General features: G+C 45.2%; 1 protein-coding gene across 1 annotated transcript in view; it reads right to left on the minus strand.

The window, feature by feature from the left end:
* Nucleotides 1-1,122: 1,122 nt before the first annotated feature.
* LOC124798810 (probable cytochrome P450 6a14) overlaps nucleotides 1,123-20,150 on the minus strand; it is a 49,652-nt gene continuing 30,624 nt past the window's right edge. The window contains exons 4-6 of the mRNA XM_047262339.1: nucleotides 19,462-19,680; nucleotides 14,001-14,270; nucleotides 1,123-1,307 (exon numbers count right to left, since the gene is read on the minus strand). Coding sequence (XP_047118295.1) covers nucleotides 1,123-1,307; nucleotides 14,001-14,270; nucleotides 19,462-19,680 — 674 coding nt within the window. The remainder of the gene's footprint in view (nucleotides 1,308-14,000; nucleotides 14,271-19,461; nucleotides 19,681-20,150) is intronic.

A 20,150-nucleotide genomic window follows, 5' to 3' on the forward strand; every position in this document is an offset into this window, starting at 1 on the left:
CGGATGTGGGCACCCCGCTCTCCTGACTTAACACCCTTAGACTTTTTTGCATGGGGGTTTATCAGGTCTAAGAAATACCAGGTGAACACTTAACACAGCGGATTCGAGCCCCAGCTTCTGAGATTACACCAGGTATGCTTGGGCTGGTTTTTCGGTCTACAGTGGAGCGCTGGGGGAGGGGGGGGGGAGGGGGTGTGCCGTGTGCCTAGACATGCAATGTGGTCACATTGAAATGTACTGAAATTATGTCCTATTGCAACATAAGTTGCAATGCCATTACATTATATCGCTTGCGCCTTGTCCCGCGGTTACGCAGGGTCGGCCATGGTTAACCGGATTTGGCATGTTAATGTTAAGGGGTGACCGGATGTCCTTCCTGCCGCCACCCTGTAGCCCCCAGGATGGAATTAGTGTAGCCCAGCTGTCTGCGTCGAGTGTAAATCGTGAAACAGTGTGAATGTGTTTCAAATGTCTGTGAGTCGTGTAACTGAGGCTGGACGTGGGGACCAGCCCGGTATTCACCTACGAGGATGTGGAAAACCGCCTAAAGACCACATCCAGGCTGGCCAGCACACCGGCCGTCGTCGTTAATCCGCTGGGCGGATCCGATCCGGGGCCGGCGCTCCTACCCGAGTCCTGCCAGGCTATCCTGGCAGGTTTGCAAGGCTATTACATATGGGTTAATAACATTGTTTAAGTACAAAATGTATAGTGACTTTAGAATCACCCTGTACGTTGTAATACACAAATGACTGAGAAGGGGACCTTAAAGAGTGTGCTTGTAAGATTTGAGGATTAGTCGGACGTTAGTTTCCTTCGGCAGCACGACGCAATTCTCAAAAAAGCTGAAAAAATGCCTTTGAAGATTAGATTTCCGAGTACAGCCTTTCTTTAGGTTTTGATCTCGTATAAAATCAAACACTTAGGGTACTTTGAAATGAAAATTTTTATTTGTTATGTCGTGTAAGGCTAGTGTAAATATTACGCTACTGCATTAAACACAAAATTAATATATAAAAATATAATTCACATAAAAAGATTACGTTATATATAAATAAATATACAGGTTTCAGTTGGAAAGGTAGATCGAAAGTTTGCAAGTCTGCTGACAGATTCGCGGCCTCACTGCACTGTTCGTGGAGGTTTGCGCTTGGAGATGCACAGGCGGATCCCGTTCTGCGCGGACAGCACGGGTGTATGTGGGTCCAAGACCAGCGGGATGTCCGTTTCGCTGCTCACGTCCACCGTGTAGTTAGACAGCAGGTGCACCAGTCCCAGCTTCGCCTGGAGCAGCCCCAGTCGCATGCCTGAAACATATTTCGTCGTGTTGTTGGCAAGTGGTAAACGCAAAGACACGGTTGCAAATGACAAGAATTCTCCGATGGCGACTGTTAAATGGGTAAATCTATACCATTTCAAGTCTCATTAGACATTACAACTACAACTGTCCGGCGCCGGTAGCTGCGTGGTCAGCGCGACAGAGTGTCAATCCTAAGGGCCCGGGTTCGATTCCCGGCTGGGTCGGAGATTTTCTCTGTTCTGGGACTGGGGGTTGTGTTGTCCTAATCATCATCATTTCATCCCCATCGACGAGCAAGTCGCCGAAGTGGCGTCACATCGAAAGACTTGCACCCGGCGTACGGTCTACCCGACGGGAGGCCCTCGTCATACAACTCCAACTCCAGAAAAGATCGGAAGTATGAACTTTTACTTATTGTGCATTTACAGTATAATGGAAGAAATACACGATGAAATTTATGATTTGGTGGTATGCGTGGTGCACGAAGCATCGATTGGAATTGAGCTTGAATGACTGATACAGAAATCTCGTTCTGTGCTGCTTCAATTCTATGTTAAGAGCTGATCAGAGGTAGTGGCTGGCGAGCGGTGGGGCGACATTCTGTCGGTAATAGTGTTTAGTGTATCTGGGATTGTAAAACAGTTAAGATCCTTAGACACCAGGAAGGCATCTGGCCCAGACGGTATCCCCTTAAGATTTTCTTAGGTTGTTCGCAGATGATGCTGTAATTTACCGTCTAGTAAGGTCATCCGAAGACCAGTATCAGTTGCAAAGCGATTTAGAAAAGATTGCTGTATGGTGTAGCAGGTGGCACTTGACGCTAAATAACGAAAAGTGTGAGGTGATCCACATGAGTTCCAAAAGAAACCCGTTGGAATTCGATTACTCGATAAATAGTACAATTCTCAAGGCCGTCAATTCAACTAAGTACCTGGATGTTAAAATTACGAACAACTTCAGTTGGAAAGACCACATAGATAATATTGTGGGGAAGGCGAGCCAAAGGTTGCGTTTCATTGGCAGGACACTTAGAAGATGCAACAAGTCCACTAAATAGACAGCTTACACTACACTCGTTCGTCCTCTGTTAGAATATTGCTGCGCATTGTGGGATCCTTACCAGGTGGGATTGACGGAGGACATCGAAAAGGTGCAAAAAAAGGCAGCACGTTTTGTATTATCACGTAATAGGGGAGAGAGTGTGGCAGATACGATACGCGAGTTGGGATGGAAGGCATTAAAGCAAAGACGTTTTTCGTCGCGGCGAGATCTATTTACGAAATTTCAGTCACCAACTTTCTCTTCTGAATGCGAAAATATTTTGTTGAGCCCAACCTACATAGGTAGGAATGATCATCAAAATAAAATTAGAGAAATCAGAGCTCGAGCAGAAAGGTTTAGGTGTTCGATTTTCCCGCGCGCTGTTCGGGAGTGGAATGGTAGGGAGTATGATTGTGGTTCGATGAACCCTCTGCCAAGCACTTCAATGTGAATTGCGGAGTAATCATGTAGATGCAGATGTAGACTATGCTACGAATATAGCTCCATTCTTATCCATCATCTATCAGAGATCGTTGGAACAGCGGGAAGTTCCACGGGACTGGAAGAAGGCCCAGGTCATAGCAATCTATAAAAAGGGTAGAAAATCGGATGCACACAATTACCGGCCAATTTCACTGACATCGATTTGTTGTAGAATCCTGGAACATATTTTGTGTTCAGACATAATGGCCTTTCTAGACTCTGAGAAGCTCATCTGCAGAAATCAGCACGGTTTTAGGAAACAGCGGTCATGCGAGACACAGCTGGCCCTCTTTGTGCACGATATACAACAGGCTCTAGATACCGCCTGCCAGGTTGATGCCATATTTCTCGACTTTCGAAAGGCGTTCGACTCAGTTCCGCACTGTCGCTTGCTACATGAAGTGCGCGATTACGGTCTATCCGATGACATATGCGGTTGGATAGAAAATTTTTTAACAGATAGGGAGCAGTATGTCGTCCTGAACTGGGTGACTTCAACAGAAACAAGCGTAACTTCAGTTGTGCCCTAGGGCAGCGTAATAGGTCCTCTGCTTTTTACGATTTACATAAACGATCTGGTTGATGGTATTGACAGCGGCCTTAGACTGTTTGCCAATGATGCTGTAGTCTACAGGAAAGTAGTATCACACGAAAGTTGTGAACAAATCAATGAGGATTTGCGGAAAATAAATGCGTGGTGTAATGACTGGCAGTTATCTCTCAATATTAGTAAGTGTAACCTACTGCGTATAACATGGCGAAAATCCCCATTAATGTACGAGTACAAAATAAATGCCCAGTCTTTGGAAGCGGTAACTTCCGTCAAGTATCTGGGTGTGACTATTCGAAATGATCTCAAATGGAATGATCAGATTACACAAGTAACGGGTAAGGCGAACTCTAGATTGCGGTTTAATTGTAGAATCCTGAAGCGATGCAGTCCTTCAACAAATGAAATAGCTTACAATACGTTAGTTCGTCCAGTCTTGAAGTGTTGTTCGTCTGTATGGGACCCTTATCAGTTGGGTCTGATTCAAGAGATTGAGAAGATCCAAAGAAGAGCGGCAAGATTCGTGAGTGGTACATTTACCCATCGCGAGAGCGTTACAAATCTCATAGTTTGAAGTGGGACACATTTGCAGATAGACGGCGCGCTAAACAGAAGGGGCTGCTCACTAAATTCCGAAATCCGGTCTTCACCGAGGATGTAGAGCAAATATTATTACCACCAACTTTCAAATCGCGCTATGATCACCATTCAAAGATCAGGGAAATAAGAGCTCGTACTGAGACTGAGACGTTCAGACAGTCGTTTTTGCCTCGCGCGATCCCCGAGTGGATCAGAACGGTGAAATATGACTTTGGCGCGAATTGTGCCTTCCGCCACACATCACTTGGTGGCTAGCGGAGTATATATGTAGATGTAATCCAATACAGATGTTTTAAATTGGTGAGATATCTGGAGAACGCGCTTGCCAGGAAAACAGTCTAACACCCTCTGTTTTTAGGCTTGTCACGACAACTGGCGATCTTCTGTCACCTTGTTGTAATTTGTCGCAGGGACGTCGAAGGTAGGGAAAAGTTGTTGGTCTTAACGTGTCATAGTTGTAACGGTTGCTGTCTAGCTTACAGGGTACGTGATCGTGTTGTGTATCTAGTGGCACCCCACAACATCATGCTAGGATTGAACCCGTAAGATGATGACGAATGCAATGCGGCAACGTACATGCCTACACGCATGTATATGACCACTGTAATGCTGCATGCTGTAACGGGACTCGTCCCAAAAGACGACGGGTTCCGATTCCTGCGGCCAATGCCGTCGTAGGGCGGTCATTGTCGGTGCGCCACTCTCTACTGCACCAATTGAAACCACGACAACTATCGCTGTCATGACGGTTCATAACGCTCCAGACGTCGCAGTATCCCTGTGGATACTTGTCTTTTGGGCACTAGGTGCACAGGGCCCCTGAGATAGTGCATGGCGTTCAGTATGGTCCTTCTGAACCCTTCGAGTCCATACTCGTATGACTGTCGTGAGATTCCTAACGACGCGAACAGAAGAACTGCAGAACGGTAAACCGCAGTCTCGATACGCCACGATCATACCTCTGTCGAATTATAACGCATCTCCTCACCAAATAAGGCACAACAGACAACATTCAGATGGAATATCTGCATGAGAAACTCTGCACATAATCTTTACTTATGTGTAGAATGAGGATAGTGTTACATCTACTAAAGACAGGTGTTCAGTAAGTAAAACAACATATTTTTTCTCTACCAATTTCGGTTGAAAAAATTCGGATTGTTTGTGGGACATCATGAAATATTCCTGTTCAGCCCTTATTTTCATGATGTTCCATAGGTGGCGACGCTGTATGTAGCTTTCCAAATGGCGTCTGTAACGGAAGTGCGTTCCAAGCAGAGTGCGGTCATTGAGTTTCTTTTGGTGGAAAATGAGAGCATCACAGCTATTCAAAGGCGCCTGCAGAATGTCTCCGCAGATCGTAGTGAACGGAAGCACGCTGAGTCGTTACGCGAGGCGTCTGCCATCATCGCAACAAGGTCTTGCAAACCTGTACGATCTCCCACGTGCCGGCCGCCCGCACACAACTTTGACTCCTGCAATGTTGGACCGTGCAGACACTCATTGGAGGTCGGATCAATCAAACACCTTCCTGTACAACTGGACGCCTCTGTTGGTAGTGCTGATACTCTCATACACCGTTTGGGGTACTCAAAGAAGTGTGCCCGCTGCGTTCCTTGCTGCCGAACACAAGACCACAAAGAGCAACGAAGGACCATCTGTGCGGAACTTCTTACGCGTTTAGACTCTGCTGGTGGAAATATTTTGTCGAACACCGTCACAGACTATGAGACGTGGGTTGGGTATTTTGTTGATGTCCCCCTTCATGGCCCAACAATCATGTCTGGAGTGTATTGTGCTGCCTTCAGGAAATTAAAGAAACGATTAGAATGTGTTCGTCGCCACAAACATGCAAACTCGGGAGAAGCTCGCAAAACTTCACTGGACTGTTCTTATCCATCCATACTACAGCCCGGATCTCGAACCTTCCGACTTCCATCTGTTTGTACGTGGGAGGATATCACTGATGCAGCAACACGACTTTGGCTCCGACATCAACCAGTAGAGTGGCATCACGAGGGCATACTGACCATCTCAGTAAGGTGGCGTATGGCCATAGCATTGAACAGATAGCATGTTGAAAAATAGGGTTTTGTAGACGAGCGGGAAATAATATGATGTTTTGTACTTCGTATGGTTTTGCAGAGATACTAATCATTTGCGTATCCAAGTATGTAGCACACTTTACGCCAGTTTGACATTTGTTTCCTGTCACTCTCAGGATGTAGCAATCTTTATGATCAGAAGTGCACGGTGTTGTCTCAGCAAGTTCCTAGGAAGAGACGAGATGAAGTCTGGTGCCAGCACATATCCCCTGGTGTAAGCAGTTGCTCTTTGCTACCAGGAACCAAAACGTACATCACATGAAGGTGTATGCTTGTATGCAGTAGGGGGCGCAGAGGAAGCATTAGCGTTGCACTATAGCCTGGGGTCCCCAGCTAGCTGGTGCAGAGTCCCTGTACTAACGCAAAATAACCATAAATCAGGGTTAAGACTTCGAAATCATCGGTTTTGGATCATGGCGCCCAGGTGTCGCCGGAGGCTGTCTCTGATTCTTAGCGCTGAGGCACCCGTGCTACATCCACCCGTACAAGACGATAGGGAAGGACTGTTCCTTGTCTGTTTTGGAACTGGTTGGTCTTGAGCCGATAGAGGCTAGGGTCCAGTGCGCTCTTAGGTTGGTTGGGTGCTCATGTTCTTTCCTGCACCCAGGACATGTTCCCTCTAGGGAGTTCATCTGGATCGGACACATGTGAATAGGCTTGATTAATAGTGCATCCCTGTCATTTAACCCCACACTGACCAAAAACCTGGAGTACCTAGGGATCAACAGTAAGATGGTCTGGCCAATTCGCGCTCTGCATCCATACAAATTGTACCACTGCTTCGGTGACATTGGCCTACCGGTTGTTTGAAAATGTTAATCAGCGGCTAAAAGCTCCAGTCTGAAAGATTCATATGACTTTATGTATAAAATAAAGGGCGTTATGTTAAGGATATTGCACTTAAACAATGTCACTTAGCCTTACTCCATCTTACACAGCAGAGATATTAGGGGTTTAAGACATGACACTGATAGACAATTCAGTGATCCTAAGGTATAGTTCTCCATTACTTCTCCTGTTATCAGTCAAATGATGAATATATTCGACACCAGAAATCGAACCCGTTACTTCCGAGTTTCCCTCCACGGCAGTACTACACATTGTCGACTATGAGGCGGTATAGGTTTTCGTGGGTGTTCATACCATGATTCCGTTGTATTGCGTAAGGTGACGCAATTGTGAAATCACCATCCATTATTCTTGATTGAGATTTTCTGTGGTTTTCGTAAAAAAAAATTCGGTGAACGATGTCGTGACCGATCTTCCTTCACATACACGTCCTAATTGACATTCGATGTATAATGAGCGCCATGCCGACGGGACTTTGACTGTAAGCTTTCCTTCCTCCTCCTCCTCCGCCTCCTCAGATTTATATATCTACTGCAGTTTCAAACGTAGTCCGCCAGTAATATCTTTGATAAAAAAACCTCTCACCCCTTGCTAGCTCGTTTCATTATTTACGAACACGAATTCTACAGAATGAGTCCAGGAAGTTTCTGACCAACTAGTATCAGCTACTCTGACAAAGCAGGGTATAGATTTTCGACTTGCTACTTCTCCTGCTGAGAAGCTACTCATTACAATACGGTAAGTTGGTACAGGGGTTTGAGTGACGTTAAAAATGCCACTATGAAAAGTTTATTTTTCGGTAATACCCTAGTATGGTATTTTATTCAACGTGGTACATATGCAAATAGTGGTTACAAATCAATAAAGTTAGGAGAGTATATCTACGAGGGGCGTTTGGAAAGTCTGTGCAAAAATAAAAACTACTTGCGTATTTGGGGAAAACCTTTCTTATTTTTCGACTTAGTCTCCTTTTAGACTTACATACTTCGTCCAACGCTGTTCTAATTTGTTGATCCCTTCCGAATTATAGGAATTGTCTAAGACCGCAAAATAGCTATTAGCAGCTGCAATGACCTCCTCATTTGAATAAAATCTTTGTCCCGCCAGCCATTTCTTCAAATTGGGGAACAAATAGTAGTCCGAGGAAGCCAAGTCTGGAGAATACGGGGGATGTGAAACGAGTTGGAATCCTATTTTCATTAATTTTGCTACCAGAGCTGCTGAGGTGTGTGCTGGTGCATTGTCTTGATGGAAAAGGACTTTTTTGCGGTACAATCGCCGGCGTTTTTCTTGCAGCTCGGTTTTCAAACGGTCCAATAACGATTAATAATATGCACCTGTAATAATTTTACCCTTTTCCAGATAGTCGATGAGGATTATCCTCTGCGAATCCCAAAAGACAGTCGCCATAACCTTTCCGGCCAGCCGGTCGTTGTGGCCGAGTGGTTCTAGGCGCTTCAGTCTGGAACCGCGCGACCGCTACGGTCGCAGGTTCGAATCCTGCCTCGGTCATGGATATGTGTGATGTCCTTAGGTTAGATAGGTTTAAGTAGTTCTAAGTTCTAGGGGACTGATGACCTCAGATGTTAAGTCCCATAGTGCTCAGAGCCATTGAACCAATCTTTCCGGCCGAAGGAATGGTCTTCGCCTTTTTTGGTGCAGATTCTCCCTTGGCAACCCATTGTTTAGGTTGTTGTTTGGTCTCAGGAATATAGTGATGTATCCATGTTTCATCCACAGTGACGAAACGACGCTTAAAGTCCTGCAGGTTCTTCCTGAACAGCTGCAAACCATCCTTGCAACACTTCACACGAGTCAGTTATTGGTCAAAACCGTGAGCAAACGCGGAACCCATGTTGCGGATAGCTTTCTCATGTCCAAATTTTTACGCAAAATATTATGTACCCGTTCATTCGAGATGCCCACAGCGCTAGCAATCTCACGCCCCTTAACTCTTCTGTCATCCATCACCATATCATGGATTTTATCAATGATTTCTGGAGTAGTAACCTCCACAGGGCGTCCAGGACGTTCAGCATCACTTGTGCGCGTATCTCCACTCCGAAAATTTTGAAACCACTTATAAACTGTTCTAATCGAAGGTGCAAAGTCACCGTAATGTTTATCGAGCTTCTCTTTAGTCTCCTGAGGCGTTTTGCCTTTTATAACGTAATGTTTAATCCCCACACGATATTTTTTTTCGTACATTTTTTGACAATCACTCGACTTCCTTGATTCACACGAATGCCAAACACAAAGAACTAGACCAATGTAGCTGAAACTTGGTGTGCGTTCTTTGCAAAGATTCTACTAACTAAACATGACCTCGATACAAGCCGGTGTTGCCATCTCTCGGACTTTGCACGGACTTTTCAAACGCCCCTCGTATAACTGTCCATTTTCGCAAAGTGGTATATGATCAGACTGAGGGGTATTCAGAAGAAATGTTGGTGTAGGCTGTTGAACTCTGCGTGGGGATGGACAACGTGTTTGAAGAAATGGAAGAAGACCATGATGATAAGGGAAACACCGACGTGTTCTGCTAGAGTTGGTCCTCATCATCAGCTGATGAGTCCCGACATCTATTCGTTTTAGCAAGTTTTTTTCGTATCCAGCTTCAGGTTGCATCGGCAGTATGAAAACAAAGCCAAACAAAATGCGGCAGCTCCACGCTCTGCTTAGTAGGTCATAGCAGGTGGCAATAGCCTCTTGTGTGGCACCTGCCCGCCAATATTGTCGCGATCAACCTATATATATTTCAAATATTTTATCGAGAATGAAGAAAGGTATGGCTCTCCTTCCCCCGTTAAAAGCAGTGTCGAAATGTTAGTTACATTTCGTACACAACAATGTATGCCATAAAATGCATCAAACGTAAGCTGGTCAGCGACTATATTTTTCACCGTAAACTTTTCAAAATACATGCGATGTTTTACTTTACTTCGAAGTATCACAAGTAATTATGGGCAACAGCGAAAGGAAAATCAGTTCATTAGCAAGCTGTGATGTCAGATTATAAGATGCGAAAAAATCATTTTTTTATTTTATTTTTTTTACTGAATAGTTTCCTCAAAATCAAATGAGAAAGACTGCGTAGCAGAGAACATACCTGAATCCCACGACCATGGTTTTCAAAGTTTTACTCGAAAAGTAAAGGTTTTATTGAGAAAGTAGCTACAGAGATGGATATAACTTTGCTTCAGCTACATAAAACTATATAATTTCTGAGAGATACTTGAAATTTCTCCTCCCATATCCCGTACGATACAAGTTGCGTGGAGCAACCAGCGTCCGGTGTTCTGTCTGGCGATACGACACACATGGATGTCAGTGTTGCATTGTTAATGTGCCTGTGTGGTGAACCAGTTAAGCCGCTTCCACTATGTTCCTGTGTGCTCCGCTGATGTGGGTTGCTCCTGAATGGTAGCATGAGTGACACAGCGTGTCGAATCACATATCGTATCACCTTAGTGTGAACCCCGTCTTGTAGTAAAAAGTACGGATGTCTCAATGTACACAGTAAATCTACAGATGTGGTATTTCCCGTCCAGATCGAGGGGGGCATGACGCTTGGAGCATTCCATTTCCGACACCTGGAGGGCTATTGCGTCAAGGCTGTAGCTTGAGTACGTCTCAGATTTCAGTTGGAGAAGCATGTCACTGCGTATCATGTAGTGACTGTACGTCCTATGAGTTCATTCCGAGTATTGTTCCATTTACACGCTCTTTTAGAACTAACATAAATGTAAACGTACATACTGTCTGCAGATACAAAATATTCATTTCTCCCCTTGTAGTAATTCTAAATGTACTAGTGCATGTTTCCTTATCAAACTCGGAGGTGTACTTGCGAGAAAAAGTAATGCAGAAAACTAGCCTGCAAACCACTTATTGTGTAAATTTGAACCACCAACTTTCTCCTCCGAATTCGGAAACCCGAGGGGCATTCAGTAAGTAATGTAACACATTTTTTTCTCGGCCAGTTTCACTTGAAAAAATGCGGTATTTTCTGTAGTTTGATGAAGTTTCGATAGGTGGCAGCGCTATACTTAGCCTTCAAAATGGCGTCTGTAATGTAGGTGCGCTCCAAGCGGAGAACTGTGATTGAGTTAATTTTGGCGAAAAACCAGAGCATCGCAGATATACATAGGCACTTGGAGAATGGCCACGGAGACCTGGCAGTGAACAAAAGCACGGTGAGTTGTTGGGCGAGCCGTATGTCATCATCGCTAAGAGGGCATGCAAACCCTTCCGATCTCCCGCTTGCCGGCCGGTTGCACTCAGCCATAACTCCTGCAATGTTGGAACGTGCAGACACTATTTCGAGGTGACCGACAGTTCACAATCAGACACCTCGCTGCACAACTGTATGTCCCTGTTGAGGGTGCTGATACACTCGTCCACCAGTTGGTATAGTCAAATATGTGTGCCCACTGGCATCGACCCTACAGACCGGATCTCGCACCTTCCGATTTCCAACTTCGCCGTGCCAGTAAGGTGGCGTAAGGCCGTCGCATTGAACGGAGATTATTTTGAAACGCAATGTTTTGAAGCCAAAAGGTGGGGAATAGTATGGTATATTGGACTCCTAGATAAAATCACCCTGCTTTCAGAAAAAATAGTATTGCATTACTTACTGAACGCCACCGTATTCTGTTGAACCCCACTTACAAAGGATGAACTGATCAAGGCAATAAAATAAGAAAAACCAGAAATGACTCTAAAGATTTAGGTATTTATTTTTCCTGTGGACTATTCGAGGCTGGAATGGTCGAGAAATAGTCTGAATATTGGTCTATGAACCCTCTGGCAAGCACTTAGGAGTGAAACGCAGAGTGATAATGTAGGTGTATATTGATGAGCCAAAACATTACGACCACATGCTCAACAGGTTGTTTGCCCGTCTTTGCAATGAAATACATCACTGATTCTGTGTATCGTGGATCCGACAATTTGTGGGTAGGTTTGTGGAGATGTGTGGTATCAGATGTCGTCTACACACAGGTCATGTAATTCGCGTCAATAACGTCGCTGATATGCGTACACCGTGATTGCCCGATAGCGACCCAGATGGGTTTCATAGGAAGCGCAGGAGAATGTCTCCCCTGGCATAATACCGCTCTCACCAGCCTGCGCATGTGATGCACTCCATCTTCTGAACCGCCGTTCACCTCAGTGAAGGCCGTTGTGGAGACGACTATCCACCTAGTGTAATAAAAATGTGATTCACCCAAAGAGTCAACACGTTTCCATTGATCGACGGTCGAATCCCGATTGTCCTGCGACCACTGCAATCATTATCGACGATGTCGTTGGATCAACATGTGAACACTTAGGAGTGCTCTGCTGCAGAGCTCCAAGTTCAACAATGTACGGTGAATGGTGTGACCCGAAACACTTGTGCATGCACCACTCATTCGGCAGAGATGCCATAGACTACCATCTACACCACTTTACAGACAGACAAGCCTCCGAACCCCACGTTCTGTGGAGGACTGGGGATGTACAACCATTCAGAGCCTAGTGGTAGTTTCACTGTCCTTCTTACCTCTTTCTGTAGATGCCCACGACAGTAGCACATGAACATTTGACCAGTTTCGCCATTTTCTAGATACTCGTTCACAGGTTCTGCGTAAAAATAATTTTTCCTTTGTCAAAGCTGCTTATCTCAATGGATTTCCCCATTTGCAGCTCATACACTATGTGATCAAAAGTATCCGGACACTCACAAAAACATACGTTTTTCATATAACGTGCATTGTGTTACCACCTACTGCCAGGTACTCCATATCAGTAGTCATTAGGCATCGTGAGAGAGCAGAATGGGGCGATCCGCGGAACTCACGGGCCTCGAACTTCTTCAGGTGGTTGGGTGTCACTTGTGTCATACGTTTGTAGGCGAGATTTCCACACTCCTAAACATCCCTAGGTCCACTGTTTCCGTTGTGACAGTGAAGTGAAAACGTGAAGGGACATGTACAGCACAAAAGCGTACAGGCCGACCTCGTCTGTTGACTAACAGAGAGCGCCGACAGCAGAAGACGGTCGTAATGTGTATTAGGCAGACATCTATCCAGACCATCATACAGGAACTCTAAACTGCATCAGGATCCAGTGCAAGTTCTATGACAGTTAGGCGGGAGGTGAGAAAACTTGGATTTCGTTGTCGAGCGGCTGCTCATAAGCCACACATCACGACGGTAAATGCCAGACGACGCCTCGCTTGGTGGAAGGAGCGTAAACATTTGACGATTGAACAGTGAAAAAACGTTGTGTGGAATGACGAATCACGGTACATATGTGGCGATCCGAAGCAGAGTGTGGGTATGGCGATTGCCCAGTGAACGTCATCTGCCAACGTGTGTAGTGCCAACAGTAAAATTCGGAGGCTGTGGTGTTATGGTGTGGCCGTGTTTCTCATGGAGGGGTCTGGCACCCCTTGTTGTTTTTCATGGCACTATCACAGCACAGGCCTACATTGATGTTTTAAGCACTTTCTTGCTTCCCATTGTAGAAGAGCAATTCGGGGATCGCGATTGCACCTTTCAACACGATCGAGCACCTGTTCTTAACGCGCGGCCTGTGGCGGAGTGGTTACACGACAATAACATCCCTGTAATGGACTGGCCTGCACAGAGTCCTGACCTAAATCCTATAGAACACCTTTCGGATGTTTTGGAACGCCGACTTCGTGACACGCCTCACCAACCGACATAGATACCTCTCCTCAGTGCAGCAGTCCGTGAATAATGGGCTGCCATACCCCAAGAAACCTTCTAGCACCTGATTGAACGTATGCCTGCAAGAGTGGAAGCTGTCATCAAGGCTAAGGGTGGGCTAACACCATACTGAATTCCAGCATTACCGATGGAGGGTGCCACGAACATGTAAGTCATTTTGATCACATAGTGTATCTTCGATAGGGTGATCCCCCGTCCGTGTCTGCTCCGTTTGCATACTTTGTCTCCGCTTCAGTGCCCGTAACGCCACCTGTTGGCAGCCAAGGTCGCTGTGAGCAGTGATCATAATGTTTTGGTTTACCAGCGTAGATATGTTGTAGGGTTGAACTCACCTATGCAGAAACGTGGTCCTTCGCCGAACGGCAGGTAGACGAAGGGATGTCGTGAAGCTTTGGCATCGTCTGAGAAGCGTTCGGGATCGAACCGCTCGGGGTTGGGATAGTGGACAGGGTCGTGGTGTATACTGTGCACAGGGATGACGACGATGATGCCGCGGTCTAGGATCACAGCGGTGTCGCCGCTGCCGTCTGCGCTGGGCAGCCGGTACGGCCGCAGGGTCTCCCGGTTGATAGTAGCCAGTGGTGGGTACTTCCTCAGCGTCTCTGCAACATTTCGATGCTGCGTTAGTTGTTGGGAGTAACTGTCTTCAGACAGGACTGGCTGTAGATGAACTGCTGTGAAGTAAACGGATGTATAGCTCCTGGGCAAAATCTTAGGTTGGTGCATAAAAATGGTTCAAATGGCTCTGAGCACTATGGGACTTAACTTCTGAGGTCATCAGTCCCCTAGAACTTAGAACCACTTAAATCTAACTAACCTAAGGACATCACACACATCCATGCACGAGGCAGGATTCGAGCCTGCGACCGTAGGGGTCGCGCAGTTCCAGACTGTAGCGCCTAGAACCGCTCGGCCACTACGGCCAGCTTGGTGCCTAAGTTCGAAGCGGTTTTGTTTTGCATGTTGGTACTCCGGTTGCTATGGAATTATTTATTAGTTGTCTGTTTTATTTGTAATACACTGCTCCTATTTCAGTTTACATATTGTCATTTTGTCATCTGGAGATATTGGGTGCAGCTGTGGAAAATCGAGTGCCGACTGGAGAAATCGGAACACTCACGACTAATTATTCTGCTCGAGTTCAGTAGAGGAATGACAGCAGCAGAGACAGCCAGAAACATTTGCACCGTCTGTGAGGATAATACTAATGGACAGAGCACGGCAAAAAAAATGGTTTTTTCGTTTTAAGGAGGATCGTTTGACATTAGTGTCTCTCCACGCCCAGAAATTCCTTCACGGTTTGATAAAGATCGTGTAAATGCATGAATCCACACTTACCCACATCAATGTACTCGAGAACTGGTACATGTGAGCAACTGTGATAGCTCCACCATCGGGCGACAATTGCATGAAATGGGGAAGATTTAAAAATCGAGTGTGTGAGTCCGCACGCTCTAAGGCAAGAGCACAAAAATCAGCACGTGGTCATACACTACTGGCCATTAAAATAGCTACACCAAGAAGAAATGCAGATGATAAACGGGTAATCATTGGACAAATATATTATACTAGAACTGACATGTGATTACATTTTCACGCCATTTGGCTGAATAGATCTTGAGAAATCAGTACCCAGAACAACAACCTCTGGCCGTAATAACGGTCTTGATATGCCTGGGCATTGAGTCAAACAGAGCCTGGATGGCTTGTACAGGTACAGCTGCCCATGCAGATTCAACACGATACCACAGTTCATCAACAGTTGTGACTGGTGTATTGTGACGAGCCAGTTGCTCGGCCACAATTGACCAGACGTTTTCAATTGGTGAGAGATCTGGAGAATGTGCTGGCGAGGGCAGCAGTCGAACATTTTCTGTATCCAGAAAGGCCCGTACAGGACCTGCAACATGCAGTCGTACATTATCCCGCTGAAATGTAGGGTTTCGCAGGGATCGAATGAAGGGTAGAGCCATGGGTCGTAACACATCTGAAATGTAACGTCCACTGTTCAAAGTGCCGTCAATGCGAACAAGAGGTGACCGAGACGTATAACCAATGGCACCCCACACCATCACTCCAGATGACTAATACACGCTTCCAATGTGCGCTCACCGCGATGTAGCCAAACACGGATGCGACAATCATGATGCTGTAAACAGAACCTGGATTCATCCGAAAAAATGACGTTTTGCCATTCGTGCACCCAGGTTCGTCGTTGAGTACACCATCGCATGCGCTCCTGTCTGTGATACAGCGTCAAGGGTAACCGCAGCCATGGTCTCCGAGCTGATAGTCCATGCTGCAAACATCGTCGAACTGTTCGTGCAGATGGTTGTTGTCTTGCAAACGTCCCCATCTGTTGACTCAGGGATCGAAACGTGGCTGCACGATCCGTTACAGCCATGCGGATGAGATGCCTGTCATCTCGACTGCTAGTGATACGAGATCATTTGGATCCAGCACGGCGTTCCGTATTACGCTCCTGAACCCACCGATTCCATATTCTGCTAGCAGTCATCGGATCTCGACCAACGCGTGCAGCAATGTCGCGATACGATAAACTGCAATCGCGATAGGCTACCATCCGACTTTTATCAAAGTCGGAAACGTGATGGTACGCATTTCTCCTCCTTACACGAGGCATCACAACAACGTTTCACCAGGCAACGGCGGTCAACTGCTGTTTACGTATGAGAAATCGGTTGGAAACTTTCTTCATTTAAGCACGTTGTAGTTGTCGCCACCGGCGTCAACCTGGTGTGAATGCTCTGAAAAGCTAATCAGTCGCATATCACAGCATCTTCTTCCTGTCGGTTAAATTTCGCGTCTGTAGCACGTGATCTTCGTGGTGTAGCAATTTTAATGACCAGTAGTGTATGTTTATCTCTGCTTGATCATCAATTGGCTCGTGAACGGCCCCGACTATTCCTTCCTGTACCATTACTGGCGACGAGAAATGGTGTTTTTATGCTAACATAAGGGAAAGGAAAACATGGTTGTGCCCAAACAAATCAGCATCTCCGCGTACAACGGCCTGCGCGCATCCACAAAAGATAATGTTATGCATCTGGTGTAACCATTACTACTAACATTTATTGTCAATAATTGAGACGTCTTGATGACGAAATCCAAGAACAACGACCAGGAAGATTGCGTCAAGTGATGCTACTGCACGATAACGCCAGCGCACATTCTGCGAGACCGACAATAACATTATACAGGAATTGGATTAAGAAATCAATCCGCAACCACCTTATTCACATGTCTTGTGTCCTCAGATTTCCAGCTTTTCCTGTCTCCATCGAACAGCCTTCAAGGAACTTCCTTTTCGGATGAAAATGCGCTCCCAACATGGCTCGACGAGTTCTTCGCCTAAAAACTACGTAATTTCTACAGTCGGGAATCGAAAAGTTACCCAAGCGTTGCTAGACTGTTGTAAATAGTGACGAAGAAAATACTGTTGATGAGTAAAGTCTCTGCTGTATCTAAGGACAGCCTTGTCATCTAAAACAAAGAATCGATACGTACAAATACTAAACGGAGTTTAGGGGCTTTACGGTGTTCCTCGCAAAGAAAATGTTCCAGTCACGTGTTATTAAACTTTTCTTCACTGTTTCACCAGTATAGTCCACAAAAGACGTGTCAAAGGACAGAAAGAGCTGCTTATTTAATCGTCCTGTTGATCGAACCATTCTTGAGAGTCATTTTATTCCTCTGCACTTTGATTTCAGTACTCGATAAGGGGGAGTCACGGTAGCGAGTAAAATCGACCTTCAAACTAAAAGAGCACTCAGTTTACAACGTATGTATTAATTCGAATTGTCACAGTCGTCTTACACGTTTTATTTTTTGTGTCGCGATCTAAATTGTGTACCGTTGCTTGGATATCGGTTTTACCTGCTACCAGGCCACCCCCTTATAGAGTATTGAAATATAAGTACAAAGGGAAACAACGACGTGATTTGCTTTTATGTTGTATTTATTTGTGCACACTGTAAATACTCCGTAAAAATTTATACCTTCCCAAAATTTATACCTTCCCAAAATTTATTTGCTCCTAAAAATGTTGCAGAATGGATGTTTTTCGGTAAATTTGGTAATATAGGTGATATTTAATGACGTGGACGTCATCAGAGTGGTTGTTATAGAATAACTTTGGAACGAGCCCGTTGCAGTGGGTAATGGAAAGGTGGACAGGTCTATGTTGTATTGTACTGTATGCATTGTAAGTTAGCTGGGGACCTAGAAACGACGGAGAGGCGTCGTCCCCGCCGCAGCCGCAGTGGTCCACAACCCCACGACGACTACCGCAGTCCACTTCACCCCTCCGCCGCCCCACACCGAACCCAGGGTTGTTGTGAGGTTCGGCCCCCGGTGGACCCCTCCCCCCCCCCCCCCCCCCCCCTCTGTAGCTGTTGTCTGTATGTGCCTAAGTTATGAAATGTAGAAAAATGTAAGCCAGCTTGACACAGTCACGTCGTTTAAATGCTTGGTATAACGTTGCAAAGCGGTATTTATAACGGAACGAGCATGTGAGAATTGTGGTAGGGTAGGCGAACGGTCAGCTTCAGTTTATTGGAAGAATTTTAGGACAATGTGGTTCATCTGTAAAGGAGACCACATATGTAGGAGGCTAGAGCAACCTATTGTTGAATACTGATCGAGTGTTTGTGGGATCCGCACCACCTAGGTCGGATCAAACGAAGACATAGAAGGAATTCAGAGGCGGGCTGATAGATTTGTTATTGTACTCTCAAATGCTGTAGTGCCTGCTTATTACTTAAAGTATTTCCATGCTATCCATCTCCTATTAATGGCAACAGAAGTAACGGTGTTCTTATAGTTTTCATACAGCTACCAGGGACCGACTGCATGTCGGCAAACGTCGTAGTTAAGGCAGAAGGCGCATTGCCATTTACCTTGTTTGTGATTTAAATCAAATTTCTTTTAATGTGTGGTGTAGTATAGCAAAGAAAATTTCCATCTCTGTCTGGTCCCTTAGATTTCTCTGTTCGTAGTTGCTATGTCTCGTATCAGGTCGTGATCGAACATGATCACGACACAAATAAATCAAGGCGGAATGCGAACTCTGTTCTTAATCTTGAGAACGCTACGTCTTCTGCAAACGATTTCAGGTGACATATAAACTATCACATACAGTACTTCAGTTTTTGAAAAGTCTTTGCTCTTCCCGCCAAGAAGTGGTGCGAAACTCACAACTGATTTCTGAATCTTCACAAGAGAATAGTAATTTAATGAAAATATAAATATTTTTTAAAAGAAAAAACACCACAAACACTTTTGAGAAAATTTGGAGAACCGACATTTGAAACTGACTCAACATTTCGCGTAAGGACCTTGAAGATAAGATACGAAAAATTAAGGCTCATACGAAGTCATACTTACTTTGCAGTCCGCTTGATAATGGAAATAGGCCGAAAGAGATCTGTCGTGTAAAATACTAGAGAAACATTATCGCAGCTGGATTCGAGCATTCATTTCCATAATGTCTTATACTGATGTATACTATGCTGCGGGCCCAACAGAAGTGAAATATTGACAATAGTGTCATACGAAGTAATGGCGAATATTCTGCGATTTCTACGCTTAAGGATTAAATTTTGCCGTCGCTCTATCTGCTAGTGGGACAGGAAAGGAAATCACTAGTAGTGGTACGTGATATCCTCCAGCACGCACCATATGGTGATATGCGGAGTGTGTATGTAGATGTAGATTATGGACCTACTGATTTCAGTGCTACAGTGAGACAGCTACAAAGGACTGAGAGCGTACCTGCCAAGACTTTGTCCAGGTACTTCATCTTGCTGAGAGCGTCGTACGTGACGGCCCCACTCTCGGCGAGTACGGAGTCTATCTCGTTCTGTGCCTGCTCCTGGATGTCCGGGTTGACTGCCAGCTCGTAAGTGGCGAAGCTCATCGTTGTCGACGACGTCTCGAAGCCGGCGGTGTAGAACAGGAAGGCCTGCGCTGCCACTTCGTCCTCCGTCAGTTCTACAAAATTTCGTAAATCGAAGTTATTTAGTTAACGCCTAAAAGAGTAAGCTCTACCGTTGCTGTTTAGCAACAGCTTTAGGAATGTCCTAGAATGAATAAATATAACACAGAATCAAATTTTCTTAGCTTAAAATAGACTTGATTTTGTTAGGTTTTAATTCATACAAATGTCAATTTCAGGAGATGGAGACAAGGGTAGAGGTAGGAAGATGGAGTTAGAAAGGATCCTTGTTGGTGAGATTCATCTGAAGTGATGTAGCAGAACCATAAGAAATGTCAGCCTTATGGCCAGACGGTTATTTGAAGTCGAATCCTAGATCAAAACGGTTGAAAGAGCTACAGAATTTCATTACTTTTGAATACATTACGGGAAAGGCAGTGATCAATGTCTTACAAATATTTACTATTAAAAGCAGTCTTGATCACGATTTATTTATCAAGGTGACCGGTTTCGACCACTACTGCGA

This window comes from Schistocerca piceifrons, chromosome 5, assembly GCF_021461385.2.
Source record: "Schistocerca piceifrons isolate TAMUIC-IGC-003096 chromosome 5, iqSchPice1.1, whole genome shotgun sequence".
NCBI lineage: Eukaryota > Metazoa > Arthropoda > Insecta > Orthoptera > Acrididae > Schistocerca > Schistocerca piceifrons.